The 22,318-nt window shown below is 37.3% G+C and overlaps 1 protein-coding gene across 4 annotated transcripts in view; it reads left to right on the forward strand.

Moving 5' to 3' along the window:
• API5 (apoptosis inhibitor 5) overlaps positions 1-22,318 on the forward strand; it is a 32,592-nt gene that overhangs the window by 4,897 nt on the left and 5,377 nt on the right. For 2 of the 4 annotated variants that reach the window (XM_055354706.1, XM_055354707.1), the window contains exons 1-13: positions 1,497-1,628; positions 1,785-1,946; positions 3,968-4,061; positions 4,558-4,623; positions 5,132-5,283; positions 6,576-6,782; positions 9,674-9,778; positions 10,954-11,043; positions 11,878-12,059; positions 13,134-13,227; positions 13,679-13,735; positions 18,450-18,526; positions 19,030-19,166. In XM_055354706.1, coding sequence (XP_055210681.1) covers positions 1,512-1,628; positions 1,785-1,946; positions 3,968-4,061; positions 4,558-4,623; positions 5,132-5,283; positions 6,576-6,782; positions 9,674-9,778; positions 10,954-11,043; positions 11,878-12,059; positions 13,134-13,227; positions 13,679-13,735; positions 18,450-18,526; positions 19,030-19,166 — 1,540 coding nt within the window. In that variant the 5' untranslated portion in view covers positions 1,497-1,511. Of the gene's footprint in view, positions 1-1,496; positions 1,629-1,784; positions 1,947-3,967; positions 4,062-4,557; positions 4,624-5,131; positions 5,284-6,575; positions 6,783-9,673; positions 9,779-10,953; positions 11,044-11,877; positions 12,060-13,133; positions 13,228-13,678; positions 13,736-18,449; positions 18,527-19,029; positions 19,167-22,318 lie in introns of those variants that run through there. The other 2 variants (XM_019036738.4, XM_019036739.4) reach the window with 1 other exon arrangement.

Genomic DNA, 22,318 nt, shown 5'->3' on the forward strand with positions numbered 1-22,318 from the left:
TTGATGTGTTTATAATACACTTTTCAGTGATGACTCCTGAAGACTCATATATCTGCATTTCATGAAGAAGTTAACCTTATTCACAGAAATTTCTGTTATTTGGGAGTTGTTCTGTAACTTTGCATCCTGCTTTATTTTTTCACTTAACATAGCATTATCGACAAAAAAGAATTACTGTAAAATAAATTTGGTAATTCTGTAGTTCATTGGATATTTATTGGTCATTCCCCGCTTGATGGCATGAAGTAAGCTCATGTGTCTAAAGCACTTAGAACACTCCTTATACATAATAAATACTATACTGTGTATATGTTTGGTCAAGATTATAATTTTTAAGTTGTTTTTCCAGTTACTAGGTTTTATTCATATGTCCAAACAATATATATGTGTAGTCTTTCTGTATTTGTTACTGTTATTTACCATCTTTATCAGTGTCATTTCATAAAAGGACTGGTTTGGAGGCAAGTACTTAAGGAGGATTGGGAACTTATTGATTCCTCCCATTATGAGTATTTGAGGGAGAGCACTTGTGATTTTTTTTTTAAGGAAACATGAGCTTTGAGTGTATTGTTCCAATAAAAGGTTTAAACATGTGACATTAGAGTCCGTCTTAATCCAAAATTGTCTGGCTATATGGAGTGAATTGTCATGGCTTTCATATACTGCTATGAGGTAAAATTAAACTGCACTTCCTAACATTGCTGGAATTGCTAAATTTCTGGAATGTATTCCCTTCACCTTCTTCAAGGTGCTAATTAGAAACAGGTAAATTTTTGTTTAAGTAAATACAGTGCAATTCTTTGTGAATTCTATGGTATTCATTATGATTTATTTATTTACTTGTTTAAGATAAAGTCTCGCTCTGTCACCCAATCTGGAATGCAGTGGTGCGATCTCAGCTCAGTGCAACCTCTGCCTCCTGGGTTCAAGCGATTCTCCTGCCTCAGCCTCCTGAGTAGCTGGGATTACAAATGTCTGCCACCACACCCAGTTAATTTTTGTATTTTTAGAGAGAGGGAGTTTCACCATGTTGGGCAGGCTGGTCTGGAACTCCCGAGCTCAAGTGATTGCCCACCTCGGCCTCCCAAAGTGCTGAGATTACAGGCATGATCCACCACACCTGGCCATCATTACAATTGTTTTGTTTGTTTTTTTGTTTTGTTTTGTTTTTTGGAGACAGAGTCTCACTCTGTCATCCAGGCTGGAGTGCAGTAGTGCGATCTCGGCTCACTGCAACCTCCGCTTCCCGGACTCAAGCAATTCTCCTGCCTCAGCCTCCCGAGTAGCTGGGATTACAGGCGCACACCACCACGCCTGGCTAATTTTTGTGTTTTAGTAGAGACGGGGTTTAACCATGTTGGCCAAGCTAGTCTTGAACTCCTGACCTCAGGTGATCCACCCACCTTGGCCTCCCAAGGTGCTGGGATTACAGGCGTGAGCCACCACGCCTGGCCCATTACAAATTTTTTAAGCATGATACAGTTGCATGGCCAGAGTTAATAATCACTAGAATGAAGAAGTATTGGCATATTAACAAACACATTTGCTTTTTCCACTTAAAATTAGACTCATCCGTCTCCCACAACTCAAAAATAAAACAAAGATGGAGGGAGAACGGAATTGGGAAGGTAAGTGTCAGTTTAAGCAGTAAACCTCCCAAAATTAGCTTTATTTCTTAGCCTGTGTAAAAATTTAAAGCACACTCTAACATGTTTGTTATGGTCTTTTACTTTGCTTCCCATCCTTCAAAATCATGTGTCTTTCCTGCTTTATTTTTATTTCAGCATAAAGATGCCTATCAAGTGATATTGGATGGTGTGAAAGGTGGTACTAAGGAAAAACGATTAGCAGCTCAATTTATTCCGAAATTCTTTAAGCATTTTCCAGAATTGGCTGATTCTGCTATCAATGCACAGTTAGACCTCTGTGAGGATGAAGATGTATCTGTAAGTTTATGAATGACACTTTATAGCAATCTTTCAGATGTTTCTGTATGTGGCTGATACAATTGGAGTAGCAATCTGATATATCAGAGTACACAATAAAATACTACGGTATGGTCTGGCATGGCATCACACCCAGGCTTAAATTTACATATGATAAAATGTATTAGCCTTTTTCAACACCTTTAAATTATGAAAAATGCATAGAATCTCAAAATACTTAGTTTCGCTTATCATTTATCCACTGTTAAAAATGGATTGTGGCTCACATCTTGTTTCATAGATTGTTATTCATTGTGCATATGAAATTAGACTGTTTTTAATCAATTTGTGCTTACTTGGATATTTAAATTATTAAGTGTTATATCATAAAATGTAGTTTCACTACCCTTATATATTTTGCATGGCAGAAAAATGGTATGTGTAATAAGTGAATAGGATTACTAGATTAAAAAGAAATAGTTTTTGTTTTTTGGTTTTTGGGGGGTTTTTTGGAACAGAATTAACCGGTAATATTTCTGGCTGCTGACACAGGTTCCTAAGAATATTCAGATGTTAGCTCTTGTCTTTTCAGATGAAACAGCGAATTGCCAACATTTCATGCAGAATTTGCTGGATATAAACCCTATACTTTTTTTGCTTTTTTAATAGAAACAGGGTCTCACTCTGTTTCCTAGACCAGAGTGCAGTTGCACATCCATAGCTCACTGCAGCCTTGAACTCCTGGGTTCATGCATTTTTTTCCACTTTAGCCTCCCAAGTAGCACAGACCACCGTTCCCAGCTGATTTTTAATTTTTTTGTAGGGTCTTGCCATGTTGTCCAGGCTGGTCTCAAACTCCTGGCCTCAAGCTATCCTCCCACCTTGGCCTTCTGAAGCATTGGGATTACAGGCGTGAGCCACCTCATCTGGCCCGCTGTACATATTTTATGTAAAAATCGAATAAGCCAAGATCAGTATTTGGAATTTAACATGCAGAATATAGCCACAAATGTTGTATTTAGTAGTCAATACTGAAAATTCTAAAGTAAACAGTTACTAGGTATAACATTGCCACAGTAGCCATTTTTAAGGAATGCTATATTATAAGCCCATAGGTAGTAAAAACCTAACAGTTGCATATAATTAGCATATAAATAGTTGTTTATAATCTCAAATCTGTCTCCTTCAGCGAGACATTGTTAACATCCCTTTTTATATTTTATTCTGTGTAACTTGAATATTAAATTGGAGCAAATTCTCTTTTTTTTTTTTTTTTTTTTTTTTTTTTTGAGAAGGAGCCTCACTCTGTTGGCCAGGCTGGAGTGCGGTGGTGCAATCTTGGCTCACTGCAACCTCCGCCTCCCTGGTTCAAGCGATTCTTCTGTCTCAGCCTCCCAAGTAGCTGGGACTATAGGCGTGTGCCACCACGCCTGGCTAATTTTTGTATTTTTAGTACGGACAGGGTTTCACCATATTGGCAAGGCTGGTCTCAAACTCCTGACCTCGTGATCCACCTGCTTCAGCCTCCCAAAATGCTGGGATTACAGGTGTGAGCCACCGCGCCCGGCCAATTGGAGCAAATTCTTTTTAAAAACTGCTAGAAATCTGCTGTTTTATGTTTTTGTGACTCATATGCCCCTAATGATGGCTTCTCTGTGGTTTTAGTTTTCTTAAAAAGTTGAGTTTGCAGCTGGGCATGGTGGCTCATGCCTGTAATCCCAACATTTTGGGAGGCTGAGGTGGGAAGATCACTTGAGCCCAGTAGTTCGAGAACAGCCTGGGCAACATAGGGAAACCCGCCTTTAAAATTAGCCAGGCGTGGAGGCTTGCGTCTATAGTCCTAGCTACTAGGGAGGCTAAGGCAAGAGGCTCTCTTGAGCCTAGAAGGTCCAGGCTACAGTGAGCCATGGTTGCACCACTGCACTCCAACCCGGGCAACAGAGCAATACCTTGTCTTTAAAAAAAAAAAAAGAAAAGAAAAAGCTGTTTGTTATTTTAAAGGTGATAGTATTTGGTTAATTTTTGTTTGAAATCATGCCCAGATTCGACGTCAAGCAATTAAAGAACTGCCTCAATTTGCCACTGGAGAAAATCTTCCTCGAGTGGCAGATATACTAACGCAACTTTTGCAGACAGGTAAGGGATTTTATTATTACCTTTTTCTCTAAATATATATCTTCTTTCTGAAATGTTGACTCTGTTTTTAGGTTTTAAATGGGGTGCAGGAGAGCTGGAGGTCCTACCTCTGATAGAGATTAAATTTCCTACTTTCATTCAGTAGTTAAAGTGTAATGATTTCTGGTTATCTAATTCCTGGTGTTGTTTTGTTTTTAATTCCGTTATGAAGGTGTAATGACTAGATTCTTTTGGGCATTTTGATGTATCATAATTTTTCCCCCAATTTCCTGTAGTTTCATAATTGTAGCATCTTAATGAAAGTTTTTCAGGCATGCCAGATCGGGTTCTCAACTTACAAGGAACACGTATCTTTTTGGTACTTGAGGGAATGGCTTAAGTTATAAGTTTCCTGTCAATGTAACCTTGAGAAACTAAGTTGAATCAAGTTTGAAACTGAAGCAGATGATATTTTAAATTTGTTTTATATTCATTATGCCACTTTTTCTTTATCCAGATGACTCTGCAGAATTTAACCTAGTGAACAATGCCCTATTAAGTATATTTAAAATGGATGCAAAAGGTAAGGCCAGTTCTTATTCTGAATTGTGTTTGATGTCTTACAGAATCACAAAGTTAGGTGTTACTCATTAAGAATAAACTCTAGGGTTTACCCAGAGTTCTATTTCATAAAAATTCTAAGTATTGTGAAAAAAGTCTCCTTAGGTCAAGATGTTTATGACTAGAAAAACGAGCAGAAATAACTGCAAAAACAGATCACGTTTTTCCATTAGAAATCTGTTGGAAGAACTCCTTTTGACACTTTCAAGAAATTCTTCCAAAATACCTGGGTTTTATTATTAGTAATGATAAAAAAGGAAAGTCATGCTCAAGCTGACTATGTCTTCATGAAGAAAGCACTCTTATGGTTCAGGCTGTAGAAATTTCAGACTACTTTTAACTAGTAATGAGGATGATATTTGGGAAGTTCATTAACTTCTTTGAGAAGAAATACTATAAATTGAGTTAAATGGGAAAACACCATTACACTATAGAATTGACTTGCTACAGGCAACTATTTTGTTTTGCAGGGACTTTAGGTGGGTTGTTCAGCCAAATACTTCAAGGAGAGGACATTGTTAGAGAACGAGCAATTAAATTCCTTTCTACAAAACTTAAGACTTTACCAGATGAAGTCTTAACAAAGGAAGTGGAAGAGCTTATACTAACTGAATCCAAAAAGGTGAGCTTTGGTCTTCATCTGGTGGAAATTCTCTAAAGCAAAAGAGCATACTTGACATTGGCAGTATTCGTCAGTGTTATGTGTGGCTTGTGTATAAAATGATATATCATATATCCCATTAGAACCACCATAGAACTTCTAAGGTTTTCTTAGATTGAATTTAGCACTTTTGTCGGTGGTAATGATGAATCAATTTGGTAATTTAAAGGAATCTGATTACATTTAAACTTTTCGTGGTAGTGTCCTTAAAATGTGTGCAACCTCTGCAAATCACCTCCTTCAGGAAACTTTCCCTAAGTCCTACCCCTCCTTTCCATTTTAGGATACTCTCTCATAGTATTCTAAATTATTTCAAAATGAAACATCACATCAAAATGACCTGTTTTCACCTTAGCCCTTGACACTATCTGCTCTTCAAGGGTGAGACCATGCTTGTCTTTGCTCCCAGCATCTAGCATAGTTATAGACGCTAAGATTGGCAAGGTACGTCACAATTAACTTTTCACTCATCTTAATGTGCCAAAGTTTGGGAATAGTTTACTTTTTTAATATGTTACAGAAGATTCAGCATTTTATCTAAAGCATGTGATCACTGTTATGGTTCAGGCTTTAGAAATTTCAGACTACTACTACCCACTTCCTTATTGATAAGATTATTTTTCAGTGAGAAAAAAGTAGATCTTTAGCTGGGAGTATCAGACTATTTTACCTATGCCCCAGCTTGTAATCTGGTAGAGTATGTCGTGATTGTGAGCTTTTTTGGTCCATGAATAGAAAGATTTAGACCCACTGATATGGAAGATTTAACATGAGACTTGCAAGGTGACCTATTTTGTATACAACAGTTACCATATTAATATGAATTAGGCTGCTTTTATATATAGGAAACAATCTGATTCAACAGTTTGCTACAGAATTTTTCCAACCATTTTTTAAAGTCACTCCCCTAAATAGCCAATTTTTTTATTTTTTTTTTTTCTTAACTGCTCTCCCATGAAATTTTAATGCCACATATACACTGTATATCTGTTTATGGTACTACATGTATATCTGTGCTTTGTACGTAAAAAAGTAACATTTTCTAAGAACCAATTTTTGCCCCCTTGGAGAATGCATGGTTTACACTGAAGCTCAGTTGACTGAAGCTAGAAGTTGCCTTTTCATCAGTATTTTGGAAGCCTTAATAACAAACTGACTTTAGTAACTGAAATAAATTAGCTATTCTCTTTCAGTGTTGATCTGTGCCATTCAAATGATGAACATACTCTTATTCTGAATTGTCTCTTTTCCAGGTCCTAGAAGATGTGACTGGTGAAGAATTTGTTCTATTTATGAAGATACTGTCTGGGTTAAAAAGCTTACAGACAGTGAGTGGAAGACAGCAACTTGTAGAGTTGGTGGCTGAACAGGCCGACCTAGAACAGACCTTCAATCCCTCGGATCCTGACTGTGTGGACAGGCTCTTACAGTGCACTCGGCAGGCAGTACCCCTCTTCTCTGTGAGCTCTTTATTTTTACACACCCGGTATTTTGATTACTCTATTAGCTGTATATATATTTCCATAAATACTCACTTTAACATTCCCCTTAAACCTTTCCAGTAGTGTCCCTTATCTGAAATGCTTGCTTGGAACCAGAAGTGTATTCAGATTTTTGAATATTTGCATTGTGCCTGGTTGAGCGTCCCTAATTCAAAAGTCCAAAACCTGAAATTCTTTAATGAGCATTTCCTTTGAGCGTGATGTTTGAGCATCACATTGGTGCTCAAAAAGTTTTGGATTTTGAAGCATTTCAGATTTGGGATTTTCAGATGAGGGATGCTTGGTCTGTGTTTATGAAGGCCACAGTGGTGTTGGTGAGAACCCAAAGCAGCAAGAAACTTTCTTGAAAGAAAGAATTTTTTTTTTTTCCTTTGAGACAGAGTCTTGCCCTGTCACTCATGCTGGAGTGCGGTGGCACGATCTTGGCTTACTGCAGCTTCTACCTCCCAGGCTCAAGCCTTCCTTCCATCTCAGCCTCCCAAGTAGCTGCTACTACAGGCATGCACTATCACACTCGCCTAATTTTTGTGTTTTTTGTAGAGACGGGGCTTCCCCATGTTGCCCATACTGGTCTTGAACTCCTGAGCTCAAGCAGTCTGCCCACCTTCGCCTCCCAAAGTGCTGGGATTACAGGTGTGAGCCACCATGAGTGGCCAATAAATTTTTTTGAAGTCTTCCTAGAGACTTTTTTTGAAAGTCATGAGAATTTTGCATTCTGTCTCAGGCTTTGTGTTTCCTGAGGCCATGCATCTTCTGGGATGTGCATACATTCATTTGAAAAACACAATTTAAAGGAACTATCCTAGAGCAGGCGTGGTGGCCCATCCCTGTAATCCCAATCCCAGCACTTTGTGAGCCAAGGTGGGAGTATCGCTTGAGGCTGAGTTCAAGACCAGCCTGGGCAACAGAGCAAGACCTTGTCTCTACAGAAAAAATTAAGTAATAGAATTATCCCTTTTGAGAAATGTGCAGTCTGAAAATCCAACGCTAAAAGATGTCCACAATTCATTTATTTATTTATTTATTTATTTATTTTTGAGACAGAGTCTTGCTCCGTCCCCCAGGCTGGAGTGCAGTGGCATGATCTTGGCTGACTGCAACCTCCACCTCCCAGGTTCAAGCAATTCTCGTGCCTCAGCTTCCCGAGTAGCTGGGATTACAGGCAAGCACCACCACACCCAGCTGATTTTTTGTATTTTTAGTAGGGATGGGGTTTTGCCATGTTGCCCAGGCTGCTCTCGCACTCCTGAGTTCAGGCAATCCACCTGCCTCAGCCTCCCAAAGTGCTAGGATTACAAGCATGAGCCACCATGCCTGGCCATGCCCCAAATTTGACCAGAGAATCAAGGAAGAGATCAAAATGTATAGATGTTCCAATGCACCAGATGACTTTGCAGTAAAGTATATAAGGGGTCTTCAAAAAGTTCCTGGAAAATGCATATTATGAAAGAAAAAAAGAAAACTACGCATGGATTACAAAACATTTTTCACCAAAATAAACTTGTACTTATAACATGTCTGAACAGGATATAGTTTGAGGAACTAAGAAGGGTCAGACATCAGTTTGAAAAGAGCACCTATCAGAGCAACATGAATTCTGCTAAAGTTGAAGCAAGAACAAATATCGAATTTATGGTGAAGCTTGGTGGAAGAATAGTGAAATCATTGATGCTTTATGAAAAGTTTATGGAGACAATGTCCCCAAAGAAATCAACAGTTTACAAATGGATCACTCATTTTAAGAAGGGACAAGACAACGTCAAAGCCCATTGCAGCAGATCAATTTGCGAGGAAAAATTTAATCTTGTTTATGCCCTAAATGAAGAAGACAGATGATTAATAGCAGAAACAATAGCCAACATCATAGATATCTCAGTTGGTTCAGCTTACTCAATTCCAACTGGAAAATTGAAGTTTAACAAACTTCCTACTGATGAGTGTCAAAACCATTGCACTCAGATTAGCTGCAGACAAGAACAGAGCTTTCAGTGGAAATTGTAAACAAGTGGAATCAAGATCCTGAAGCATGTCTTTGAAGAATGGGAACAGGAGGTGAAACATGGCTTTAGCAGTGCAATTCTGAAGACAAAGCACAATCAAAGCAATGGCTACCAGGAAGTGAAAAGGGCCCAGTCCAAGCAAAAAGAGACCAGTTAAGAGGAAGGGCTATGGCAGTTTTTTGGGATGCTCAAGACATTTTGCTGGTTGACATTCTGGAGGGCTAAAGAATAATGTCTGCTTATTATGAGCTTGTTTTGAGAAAGTTGGCCAAAGATTGAGCAGGAAAACGCCTAGGAAAGCATCACCAGAGTCCTCCACCGCCACAGTGCTCCTGCTCATTCCTCTCATCAAACAGGGACAATTTTTTTAAGAGTTTTGATGAGGAATCATTAGGCATCCACCTTAAAGTCCTTATTTGGGCCCTTCTGATTTCTTTTTGTTGCCTAATCTTAAAAAACATCTTTAAAGGGCACCCACATTTCTTTGGTTAATAGTATAAAAAAGACTGCATTGACATGGTTAAGTTCCCAGGACCCTCAGTTCTTTAGAGATGACTGGTATCATTGCCTGCAAAAGTGTCTTGACCTTGATGGAGCTTATGTTGATAAATAAAGTTTATATTTTTTATTCTTTATCTTTTTATTCCATTTTTCCATGAACTTATTGAAGCCCCTTCGTAGATCACCTATTGAGGTTATATCTGGGGCATGCTGGGGTGTGCACTATATTGTATTTGTAGTCAGAATACTTGATGCTGTAGCGCTCAGCATTTATTGAATGAAATTCTGCTATAATATTTGAGCGAATATTTGTTTTTTGACAATGCATTTTCTTTGGATTTCTTACAGAAAAATGTCCATTCCACAAGGTTTGTGACATATTTCTGCGAGCAGGTTCTCCCTAATCTCGGTACCTTGACTACCCCAGTGGAAGGTCTTGATATACAGTTGGAGGTAAGCAAAAATTTCAGCTTTGGTACTGATAAGGCATTCTTATATTTTAACAAAAATGTAAACCACTAACTTAGATCTGATTTCTAAGGGAGCAGTTTAAATGTCTGGTAATGGCCAGCCAGTAATCTCCCTAGACCAGAATTAATTGCATTAGGACTGCTTCATGGATTCAATTAAAGTTTGCTGCAATGGGAAAGCCTTGCCTATAGTTTTATTATAGTCAGTCTCTACTTTTGTAGCCTTAATATTTTTAAATAAGGTGTTTAATTCATTCATTTCTATCCATAACTGACAGAGCCAATTTTAAACTGGATTAACAAAATATCCTTTATTCCTTCTTCAATAGAATTCACTACCCCTCCCACCTTTGTATCTCAACTGTAATGTATGTAAACATTTTTTCACAGCATCTGTAATACTTTACATTTGTTTATAATCTCTCCCTACATTTAATCTGATTCACCTCTGTATCCCCAGAATCTGGCACAAAACTTGATTTTGAATCAAGCACCCAATAGTGATTATTGAATTGGACTGAAATATGGAAATGCGTGTGCCATTTCCCTCATGGGTCTTTGGGATAGAGAAGAATCTCACTGTGCACTGACAAGGTAGTTTGCTTCAAATGTGCTGGGCTAGGCCCATCAGACTGGGATTGGGAAATGCAGGAATGAACCATGAGAATAGTGGTCATTACCAATATTTTGAGTAAGTATCCAGAAACTAAATTTAACAGGAAATGAGGCCCACCTTAACCATGAGTAATTAGTTCTTAGCTGTTGAGAGTTCTTACTAAGTGTGTCTTTATAGTTAATATATTTATCATTTTTGCCTTATAATTAGCACAATCATTAACCTGTAGCAGAAAGTGTCGTATGTATTATTTTCCATACTTCTTCTCACAGATATATTGGAAATCATGCGATCTGGGTTTTAGGGTCTGCCCTGCCACTTACACCCTGTGACTTTGTCGAGTCACATAATCTCTGACCTTTACTTTCCTTCACAGTAAAATGTTGGGCTGCATCTATCTCTAAGGTTTTCTTCCATTTCAAATGTTATGATTCTGTGAAAGCATAATTGAAAATAAAGTCTTAAGTCGTTATCTAGAATTACTCTCACTTCATAACCCTTGCTTATTCAAAAAAACAGTAATAGTGAATTGTGTGTTTTAGGTATTGAAATTGTTGGCGGAGATGAGTTCATTTTGTGGTGACATGGAAAAACTAGAAACAAATTTAAGGAAACTATTTGATAAGTTATTGGTAAGAACTTTTTCCTTTCCTTATGGGATAGTCAGTATATAGCTCAAAGTCTAATTTAGTATTAATTTCTAGATTACAAGAACCAGTTTTTGAAATTTCAATTAAACAGTAATCCTAATAAGTATTGTTAGCTTCCTAGGCCACATGTTGTTGTCTACTTTGTTTTAATCTTGGTGTTTCTTATAATTAGGGAGAAAATAGGCCATCTGATAAAATCATTATCAGCATCACTGAGTGATTTTCTTATTTGATGTATTTGTATAACTAACACAGTGATAAGCATTAGGTCCTTAGCATGAATTGAGTCATCAACATCTGGCAGTCGTCCAGATGTAACTTACTGGGTTGTTGTAGCACTGATACTGAATGCCATTGGCAGTACTTCACTTGTAATGAGTCAGTACTTAAACGATATGGACTTACGTTCAGAAAATATTTTTGTAGTAAGCATAGTATAGTTGTTAAGAGCATCAGCATTTGATGTCAAATCTAGATTGAATTCTGACTCTTTAGTTTATTAACTTTGTTACCATGGGAAGGTTACCCTAACTCTCAGAGCATCAGTGCCTTTATCTGTAAGTGCCTAATAAATGATAGCTACATTAATTTTCATTATTAATAATAGCAGCTGTAACAGCAGCTGTAACAGGTTAATATGGAGCATTGACAGGCTAGAGCATTGATCCAGTAAGTAAAAAAGAAATCCAAATGTCTGGTTTTGGTAGTTTTTAATGCTCCATGTCTTAAAAACATGCACTATAATTCCCTGAATATCTGTTTATAATTTGAATATGTAGAGCAGATTGCAAACATCTGTATATTTTTCTCTCTTAGGAATACATGCCCCTCCCTCCAGAAGAGGCAGAAAATGGAGAGAATGCTGGTAATGAAGAACCCAAGCTACAGTTCAGTTATGTGGAATGTTTGTTGTACAGTTTTCACCAGTTGGGCCGAAAACTTCCAGATTTCTTAACAGCCAAACTGAATGCAGAAAAGCTCAAAGATTTCAAAATCAGGTGATATATGATTGAGGTGGCTCAATCCTTGGCAAAGGTGGTAGCTATCTTGAAGTTCCTTGGGTTTTGCTTTTGTTCTATGAGAGCTCCCCATCCTGCCTTACCCCAGTGATACAGATTGGAGGGTTCAGAAAATGGGCATGTTTGTAAACATATGACAGAAATGAGCCAGGCATGGTGGCTCACATCTGTAATCCCAGCACTTTGGGAGGCCAAGGCAGGAGGGTTGCTTGACGCCAGGAGTTTGAGACCAGCTGGGCAACATAGTAAGATCCTGTCTCTATAAAAAATAACTTTAAAAAAATTAGCGGAGTGTGGTGACACACCAGTAGTCCCAGCTACTTGCAACACTGAGATGGGAGGCTCACTTGAGCCCAGGAGCTCGAGGTTACGGTCAGCTGCAGTCATGCCTCCGCACTCCTGTCTGGGCGATGAGATCATGTCTCTAAAAAAAGAAACAGTAAAAGTAAAATTAAAAAAAAATTTAAAAAGACAGAAATGACTTAACAAATCCATGGGGGGTAAAGGACTCTAGCTCTTCCTACTTGTTTTATGATCTTGGGCAGGTACCCTAACCTCTCTTAGCTCCCCCAAATTTTTCTCAGTTGTTAAGTGATAATAGTACCTACCTCATAGAGTTGTAAGAATTTAATAAGACAATGAATGTACAGCTTTTAGCATGGTGCCTGGCAAATAGTAGGTATTAGTAAACTGTAGCTGTTGTTAATTAGTAATACCTTAGTGTTACTGGAGAAGCAGCACTGGAGAAGTCAATGTAAATAGTTTTCACAAAGACACTGCTTATTGAATTGTTCCATTAACAAATTCACATCTTAAATTTTGAAATGCTTGAGCCATGTGTTACCTGTTACTGTCCTCTACTGTGTGGTAAGGCAGAAGTTTGATACTTGATGAAGCTCTTAATCAGAAACAAGCAACTTAAAATTCTGTTCTTTAATTTACTGGTCATGTAACCATTTCTGCACTTAGGATCATTTTGCTGTAGTATAAGATTGAGTTTAAAAACAAAATTGAAGTGATGAATTGCTAATTAACAAATACATTTTCATTTAGGCTGCAGTACTTTGCACGGGGCCTGCAAGTTTATATCAGACAACTTCGCTTAGCTCTCCAGGGTAAAACGGGTGAGGCCTTAAAAACAGAAGAGGTAAGAATACTGGCTCACATTTTATAAACTGCTAGTTCCATACCAAACTATATAGACTTGTGTTGGGAGTTTTTCATTTTCCCTTATCTCACCTAATTTAACAGTCTTCATCCCAGTCCTGATGAAATATTTTAGATTTTTATTGTGTTCCTATAACTTAAACTGATTTATTTTAAAACAACTTCTATGTGCATGTGACCTTACTGATTTTTTAGCTACATTCTAACCTGTCAAGGGAACACAGATTATTTGCTTTCTTTACTACATCTAGATTTGTTTAGAGTCAAGCAATAGGAATACGCATTATCTATAGATTTAAACCAAGGAATTCTGTAAAGACTGTATAAGTGATCCTGATAGAGAAGTGTAATTACTCTAGTTCTATGACAGAATGGATTATACCTCATAGAAGTTATTGGCAGTTTGTCTTAATTTTCCTTTACCTTTGCAGAACAAGATTAAAGTCGTTGCATTGAAAATAACAAACAATATCAATGTTTTAATCAAGGTAAGTCTATAATACCAAGTGACATTTCTGCAGTTACCATAAAATCATACATTTATTTATTTAAAAGTTTTGCATAAGATACTTCCAACAAAGGGAGGCATGCAAACTTCTTCTGGCTCAAAGCATTGAAACAGATAGATACAGTCTCAGAAATTTCAGCGACTTAAGTTCTAGTGGTCTTAATTAGCTGTTGGGTTCTTTTGAATGTCCAGTAAATCCCTGTTCTGCTTACTCTTAAGAATGGACATGTGGTATGTAGCACAATGAAATGTTTTTCTGTGTTTGTTTTTTATAAACTTGACTATGTAATAAATTGAGAGCTTTCTGTACTGTAGGCTAGGGTATACCTTTCCATTAAGCCATAATTACTTTTCAATTCTGTTTACCCTTCCCAAGTATCTGCTAGCCTAAACAAAACTAATAACCTGAGAGAACCAGAAAAAAATCACAAAGTAGCCATCACTTGTATTATATTATACAATACAGTTACAGCTTAATTGTATTGTGCCAGATGGGAAAAAGAAACAGTATTTGTAACACCTAGAGCAGTAGCCTGCCAGTAACAAAAATTGGGACTAGTATGCCTTAAAGCTAATGTAAAAATGATACAGAATAATTATAGTTGACCCTTGAACAATGAAGGGCTTAGGGATACCGACCCCATGTATACCTTTTGACTCCCCCAAAACAACCACTGGCTGGTACAATGGTAGTGGGTTATCAGAACTTATTAACATTAGCATCACCAAAATTGGTGTACAACCCCCCTGCCAATGCTAAATTTGGCTTTATAAAAAATCATTTTAAAAAACTGCTAATAGCCTGCTGTGGACAAGAAGCCTTACCAATAACATAAACAATTAACACATTTTTTATATGTATTATGTACTGTATTACAATAAAGCTGCAGGAAAAAACTGTTTTATTATAAAGAAGAGAAAATATTAAGTGGAAGTAGATTATCACAAAGGTCTTCATCCTTGTTGTCTTCACATTTAGTAGGTGGAGAAAGAGGAGGGGTTGGTCTTGTCTCAGGGGTAGCAGGCAAAAGAGGTGGAAGGAGAGGGAGGCACACTAGGTGTAACTTTTATTGGAAAGAATCTGCGTATAAGTGAGACCATGTAGTCCAAATTCAAGTTGTACAAGGGTCAGCTGCAGTTTGTATCAGAAGAGAGAGGGAAGCATTTGAGAAAAAGCAGCAGTCATTAGATGTTGAGGAAGGAGTATCATAGTGCCAAGTAGAAAAGTGAAAAGGCATTAAACACAGAAGAGGTAAGAATATTATACTAATCTCCTAAGGAAATGTTTCCAATAGCTGCCATTTATTACAAATCTTAAATACAAATAATTATTTTGCATAGTAAATTCATATATAAAAATGTGAGATTTGACTTTATTTGAACTGCTGATACAAGTCTATGTTGAAGATACAATGTGTTAAGAACATTTTAAACTTAGCAAATGCTTATTACTTGCATGCAGATGAGAAAATGTTCTTTTCAAGAATCTGTAAGTTATCTAAAGGAAGGTATAGGGGAAAGAGAGATGAATAGGGTCAGCAACCTGTGTGTAGAGTGCTCTGTGAATATAGGAATAAAGTCAGTTTCTCCTGCTATACTCTCACAGTGCACTTCTAACACCAGATGGATGGAAGTTATTCCCCATACATTAAGTAAGTAAATAGTTCTGCAGTGGATACTAGCTGGGTGTCCTCCAATTCAGTCCTGACGCTATCTACCTAGCGGTAGCATCAGATTCCACATGTTGAGGGCCCAGTCCCACAAGACCACTTCTGATGACAGTTGCAAGCTCCAAGTTGTTTTACCCATGCTTCTGATTGGCTGGCTATAAATGGGGATTCCCACAATTTAACCAAACCTTAGGTTTGGTTAAATTGCTAGAGCAGCTTATAGAACTCAGGGGAACACTTACTTATGTTTACTGGTTTATTATAAAGGATACATATGAACAGCCAGATGAAGAGATACATAGGGAGGGGTCTTGAAGTGTCCTGAGTGCAGGAGTTTCCATCCCTATGGAGTTGGGGCATACTACTCTCCCAGCACGTGGGCGTGTTCTTGTTCATATTCCATCCTGGAACACCCAACCCCCCTCACTCTCATATACACACACACACACAGAGTCCTTTTCAGTTTTTATGGAGGCTCCATTACATAGGCATGATTGATTAAATCATTGGCCATCAGTGATAGATAAACCTTTATTGGTGTTAAATCAGCCCCTTTCTCCTCCCTGGAGGTGGGGTTGGACTGAGTTCCAACCCTGTAAGTATGTGGTTGGTTCCCCAGGCGGTCAGCTCCCCCATCCTGTGGTTATCTAGAGACTTTCCAAAAATCACCTCATTAATATAAACTCAGGTGTGGTTGAAAGATGCTTCTTAAAAATAAAAGATTGTCTTTCACCTTTATTGCTCTGGAACTTTTCAGGAAACAGTAACAAAGGGCCAAATGTTTTAGTAAAAGATATTCATATTGCTCTAGTCACTTAGGAAATTTCAAGAATTATTGGAGCTATGAGCCAGGAATCATGGACAAAAACCAAAATGCAGTCAATACAGGCCTTCTGTATCCAAAGTGGATTGGTTGAAGGACCCCCATGGATACCAAAACCCTCAGATTAACCCTTATTAAATGGCATAGTATTTGCGTATAACCTACACAAACCCTCCCCTATACTTTAAAGCATCTCTAGATTACTTATCATACTTATCAACTTAAAATAATTAAAAGTCTCAGGGTCCAATTAAAAGAGTTTATTTAGGTATAAAGTGTGAGATTGGCCATCTGGGGAGCAGAATTACACCAAAGAATGCTGATCAGTGCTCCTAGTATGGGGAAAAATGAGGATTGTTTATATGGGCAAAAACTGATACAGGCATAAACTGAGGTGCTGAAAAGAATGACATTTTCCATACAAAGGCTAACATAGATATATGACTGGCTACTATTGATTACATTAATACAGATAGATTACATTAATACAGATAGATATATGACTGGCTACTATTAATACATTAATACAGATAGATATATGACTGGCTACTATTGATTAACAGATAGATACATGATTGGCTACTATTGATTACACTCTAAGAGGATTAACATTTTATTGTAAAGAGGTAACAGTCACAGTGGTCTCTATCTCCCTCATTTAGTCTAGGTTTAAGTAAAGAGTAGACTCTGGTTCATGCAATCTCAACACAAAGGTCAGGAAGGCAACAGTCATGCATCAGAGAAGAAAACAGCCATGTTATGAGTCGGTTTCCAGGAGTTAACTTTTCCCATTGGTGTAATAACTTTGGGAGAACCTGAAATTTTATTTTTACATACCTAATACAGTACCTACACATCACTTCATTCTCAAGGATTCAACATAGTAAATTCAAGTTTTGCTTTTTTAGAATTTTATGCAGTTTTTTTCTGAATATTTTCCATCCACAGTTGCTTGAATCCACAGATGCAGGAACCATGGGCACAGTGGGCAAACTATATATTACATAATATCACAAGTGCCTTACCTGAAAATCTTGAAATGTTTTTTAGTTGGGTAGAAGTATGTGACATGATAAATTTTTTGTTCTAGGGAGAACATAGGTATGTTTTAATCCATCCTTGACATTTCTTGCAATCTTTACCTACCAGGCAGACTCATCTAATTTCACAACTTCATTTTTATTTTAATGAATCCCCAAACTATACGCCATTTTCCTGTTGTCTTCTGAGATTTAACATGTTTATAATTGAAGATTTGCCGTTTCCTCTTCATGTGGTCCCTTTTTCAGTTAACATTATAATATGCGAAATCACTCCAGTTAGAAACCTCAAGCATTTTTTATTCAAAGCATGTTGCATTGGCCAATTCCCTACGTTTATATAGTACACTGGACTTAAGTTTATATACCAGGGATGATTTTTTATTAGTATACTCATTTTAACTGGGAGAAAAGTTTACTTTTATTGAATTTTACTTATATACAAAAAATCAAGGTAAAGCTGGTAAGAGTATTACTAAGAATAAATGTGTTTAGCAATTTATTCAGTTGTGAGGATATTATCAGGTTAGATTATTTGAATTCCAGGTTATTTTAACACATTCAGCAAACATTTGCATTCCTACCACTTTGATCACTCGGTATTTAAATCTTACACGGTTTTTTTTGCCTTATTAATAATTTATAGATATTTCATAGGGCAGGGGGAAACATGATTAGCCAGAGCTTTAGTGGTTTTTTTGTTTGTTTGTTTTTACTTTTCCTATGGTGCTGGCAGTAAAGCTTTAGGTTTTTTTCTAATTTTGAACCACTTAAAAATTTGCAAAAGCACATGCAGATTGCACCATTGTATTTTCCTTAAAGCACCATGGTGACTGCATCTGTGCAAAAAGAAACTGAAACAAAACTTATTTGCTGACTTTGTTTATTAAAGTGGATAAATATTGATATATTTTATCCTGAAATGTATACTGACATTTAGAAAAAAATTAGCTACACTACAGTTTGTTATGTGCACAAAATTATGTTAATGAGGTAATACATGTGATTTGTAAACAAAATTGTTCCTGTTTAATTTTCTGTTGCAGTAAGCTCTGTCTCCTAAATTGAATCTTTAAGATCTGTCTTCGTTTCCTACCCTCACCACCACTCCCTGCCACCAACAAATACATTAGAATTCTTGCCTGATTTTTGTCTCTGCAGGATCTCTTCCACATTCCTCCTTCTTATAAGAGCACAGTAACACTATCCTGGAAACCTGTACAAAAGGTTGAGATTGGGTAAGAAATATATTTAAAAGAGATTTAAGTGTTATCAAAACTTAATACGAGTTACATTTACTGTTCAAAAGGGTGCAATGTTAAATGATTCATAATAGCATGTTTAAATATGACTATTAGAAATATGACTTAAAATGTAAAATCTAATTTCAATATTTGTAAAAATAAACTGGTGGGAGGCAACGCTGGAACTTTCAGCCTTACTTGTATTCCTGTAGCAAAACTAGATTTTTTTCTGACAGGTTTTGTAAAGTGAGTCACTTGCATGTAAGTCTGTGAAGCTACATATTTCAGATTATTTTAAAGCCTTGTAAATGCCTTCTGACATTGTCTGCATAACCAAACTATGATTAATTTGATGACATCAAATGTTAATTCCTTTTTTCTGATGAGATTATCCTCTTTAGGATGTCTTTCCTAACTGATATGCTAAATTATAAATGTATTGATAGCTTTTGGCTTAATAGAATGTTTTGAAATTGCTGTTCTTCCTATTGTTACAGGCAAAAGAGAGCCAGTGAAGATACAACTTCAGGTTCACCACCCAAGAAATCTTCAGCAGGACCAAAAAGAGATGCCAGGCAGATTTATAACCCTCCCAGTGGGAAATATAGCAGCAATTTGGGCAACTTTAATTATGGTGAGCGTTTCCGTTTGGGTACAAGGAATATGAGAGATTAGGCAGAAATTTTGTTATACTTTATTTTAATTAGTAATTATATACAGTGTCATGGTTCTATCCAATGACTTTTCTGAATTAGCTTGGAGACCTAGGGCTGTTGAGGAAATGATTTATCCCATTCCTCTCTCATTCACCCTTCTGGGCTGACTGTATTGAGCATGCAACATTAAACAGTAAGCACTTAAAGAAAAATATGCCTCTTGTATTCAGAGGAACCAACAGAAACAAAATAAGTTGACAGAACCATTCTTTCTATGCTTTCCCAGTTGCAGCTTCAAGGCAAGGCATTCTGTGCATTCTCCCTCAGGGATGGGTATAGCTTCTGAGAGATAGTATAAATGCTCTTTCTTGGACGTTGTCAGCCTGCTGCCTATACTCCCATCTTCTGTAGCTAGTTAAAAAGAAGTCACAGAAGTGGAGTCAGATGTTCAGGCATCATCTAGCAAGGAAGATGTGTTCTATTGCAGTCTCTCCCTCTGCCCAGAATGCAATCCTCCTATCAGTGCTTCTTATTCATAGCCCTTTAGCCATTAGAGCCAGGAGAGCTTCATACCAGTCCATCCTCTCCCACGGCTGTTGAATCAAAAGTAAAGTTTATCTCTCATTGGCTTATTTCCTCATGGATCTTTTTTTTAAAAGAATGGAGAGAAATATCAGGTCAATTCCTTACCTTGCTTAAGAAGACAAAGTTTAGGCCGGGGGCAGTGGCTCAAGCCTGTAATCCCAGCACTTTGGGAGGCCGAGGCAGGCGGATCACGAGGTCAGGAGATCGAGACCATCCTGGCTAACAGGGTGAAACCCCGTCTCTACTAAAAATACCAAAAATTTGCCGGGTGTGGTGGCGGGCGCCTGTAGTCCCAGCTACTCTGGAGGCTGAGGCAGGAGAATGGTGTGAACCTGGGAGGTGGAGCTTGCAGTGAGCGGAGATCGCACCACTGTACTCCAGCCTAGGCGACAGAGCAAGACTCCGTCTCAAAAAAAAAAGAAGAAGACAAAGTTTAGGCAGGCATGGTAGCTCACACATGTAAACCCAACACTTTCGGAGGCTGAGGTGGGAGGATCACTTGAGCCCAAGAGTTCGAGGCCAGCCTGGGGAACAAAGCAAGACCCCATTTCTACGAAGAAAATTTAAAAATTAGTTGGGTATGGTGGCACGCACTTATAGTCCCAGCTACTCAGAAGGCAAGAGGCAGGAGGATCGCTGAAGCCCAGGAGGCCAAAGCTACTGTAAGCTATGATGGTGCCACTGCACTCCAGCTGGGTGACCAAGCAAGACCCTGTCTCTTAAAATAAAAAAAAAAGTAGATTCTGAACCATATAATATCTGTAATTTTGTTTCCAAGGTGAGATAATTGTAACATTAAATTACTTCTATAACAGTTGAATTCTTCTAATGTCTGAACAAACAGATTATATAGAAAGCCAATTTTAGACTGAAATGAACCCTTCCCCTCCAGACTCTGAGACACCTTTACTTTAAGGATGATCACTGAACTCTCTTATTTACATAACAGTATGTAAATGTGCATCTCCTTGCCTCTTATCTGAAAAATGAGGTAAGAGCTCTTACAGCCTTCTAATAACAATATTTGTGAAAGTATTTTGTAAGGGGAAAGGATTCTCCGTTGCTTGGTTGAATCACATGTTGTTCTCTGTCACTTGTATGATTTAATGTGTCTAACAGTACCGTTCTTAAAATGAAAAGTTATCTCAGATACTGGGAGAATGGCTTTAATGAAAGTAATCAATAGCTATGGCAATACAAGAATTGTACTCCTTTTTATTGGGCAAGTCAATTTGATTTTACATGAGGATTCTATTGTGTGAAACTCATTGCCTGCTCAATAGTGAGAATCAGGTGATATAATGCATGTGGAAAAAGAATGTGAAAAATCTAACACTTTAGATTGTATACAGTGTTTTTTAAAAAGACACAAAAAAACTGTCAACATGAAAAACATAAGCAAAGTTTTACTCAAGACAAAAATCCACGAGTCACAACTTCAGTTATTCCCAGTCTTCAAAATAACAGAAGGGCAAAGCAAAGTAAACATGCAAAAGCAAACTAAAATCTGATTCTTCTTATTAGAAAGAACAGTGAATTTCTGCAATTATTTTACATTTGAGAATTTAATGTGATCAGGTCATAGGTATTCTCACAACAAAATTTGAAGCATTTGCTTGACTTTATTTCACCTGTTGAAACAAAAGCAGTTCTCAGTATCCAAGTTTATTGCTTTACTAACCAATGTCTCTGTATTTTGCTTTACAAACATGGTATTGGTTCTCACAAATTAGTTCAACTTCCCGGTGCATTCATAAACATATACCCACGTTTAGTTTTCCTTCCAGTGCACAAAGTTTCCCCAGTAACCTAAAAGTACTAAATGTTCTACATTTTGTGACTTGTGTTCTTTACTTTTTGGAATATAAAAATAATCCTTAAAGTTTAATTTAAACTGGGAGCAGTGAATTAAAAAAAAAATGTAAGCTTGAAACTATTGAAAAGATCATGAAAATGCAGAGTATTTTTTTAGGATGAAGCTCTTCAAAAAGAAGAAAATTTGGTGAATCTCTGTACTATAGAAATGGCTGTATCAATTGGAGGTAAAAAAAAAAAAAAAAAGCATTTGCCAATATAGAAAAGATAACTACGTCAAATAGTACCTTCATACAGTGTATTTAATTTCCTCATTAGGTACAGCTGAATAGAGTGTAACCCGAATTCATATTAAAATTGAAAGAGTGGATTGTAATAGTCTTTTAGCTGAAAGCTAATAATGGTATCTATGACAGTGTTAAGTGTGTTGGTGTGAATAATGAGTATGGTAGGGTGAAATGTGCAGGCATCTGCATAGATGGCTCTAAGTCTAAACAGTCAAAAATGCAGAAGTCATGGCCTACAAAAGGCTACTGCACTACCTTAATGCTCCCATAGTTACTGCATCTGTCTCTGGGAGCATCTTGCCCTCAGAGAAACCACCTCTGATTTTCTGAATGTGTTCACTAGGATAATAAACACAATGATTTCATTTTCAAATGGTTTGCATACTAATCAGCTTGTAAAAATGTGTCATGGCATAAGAAGGTGACTTTGAATCAGACCCATT

Source organism: Gorilla gorilla, chromosome 9 (genome assembly GCF_029281585.2).
Source record: "Gorilla gorilla gorilla isolate KB3781 chromosome 9, NHGRI_mGorGor1-v2.1_pri, whole genome shotgun sequence".
NCBI lineage: Eukaryota > Metazoa > Chordata > Mammalia > Primates > Hominidae > Gorilla > Gorilla gorilla.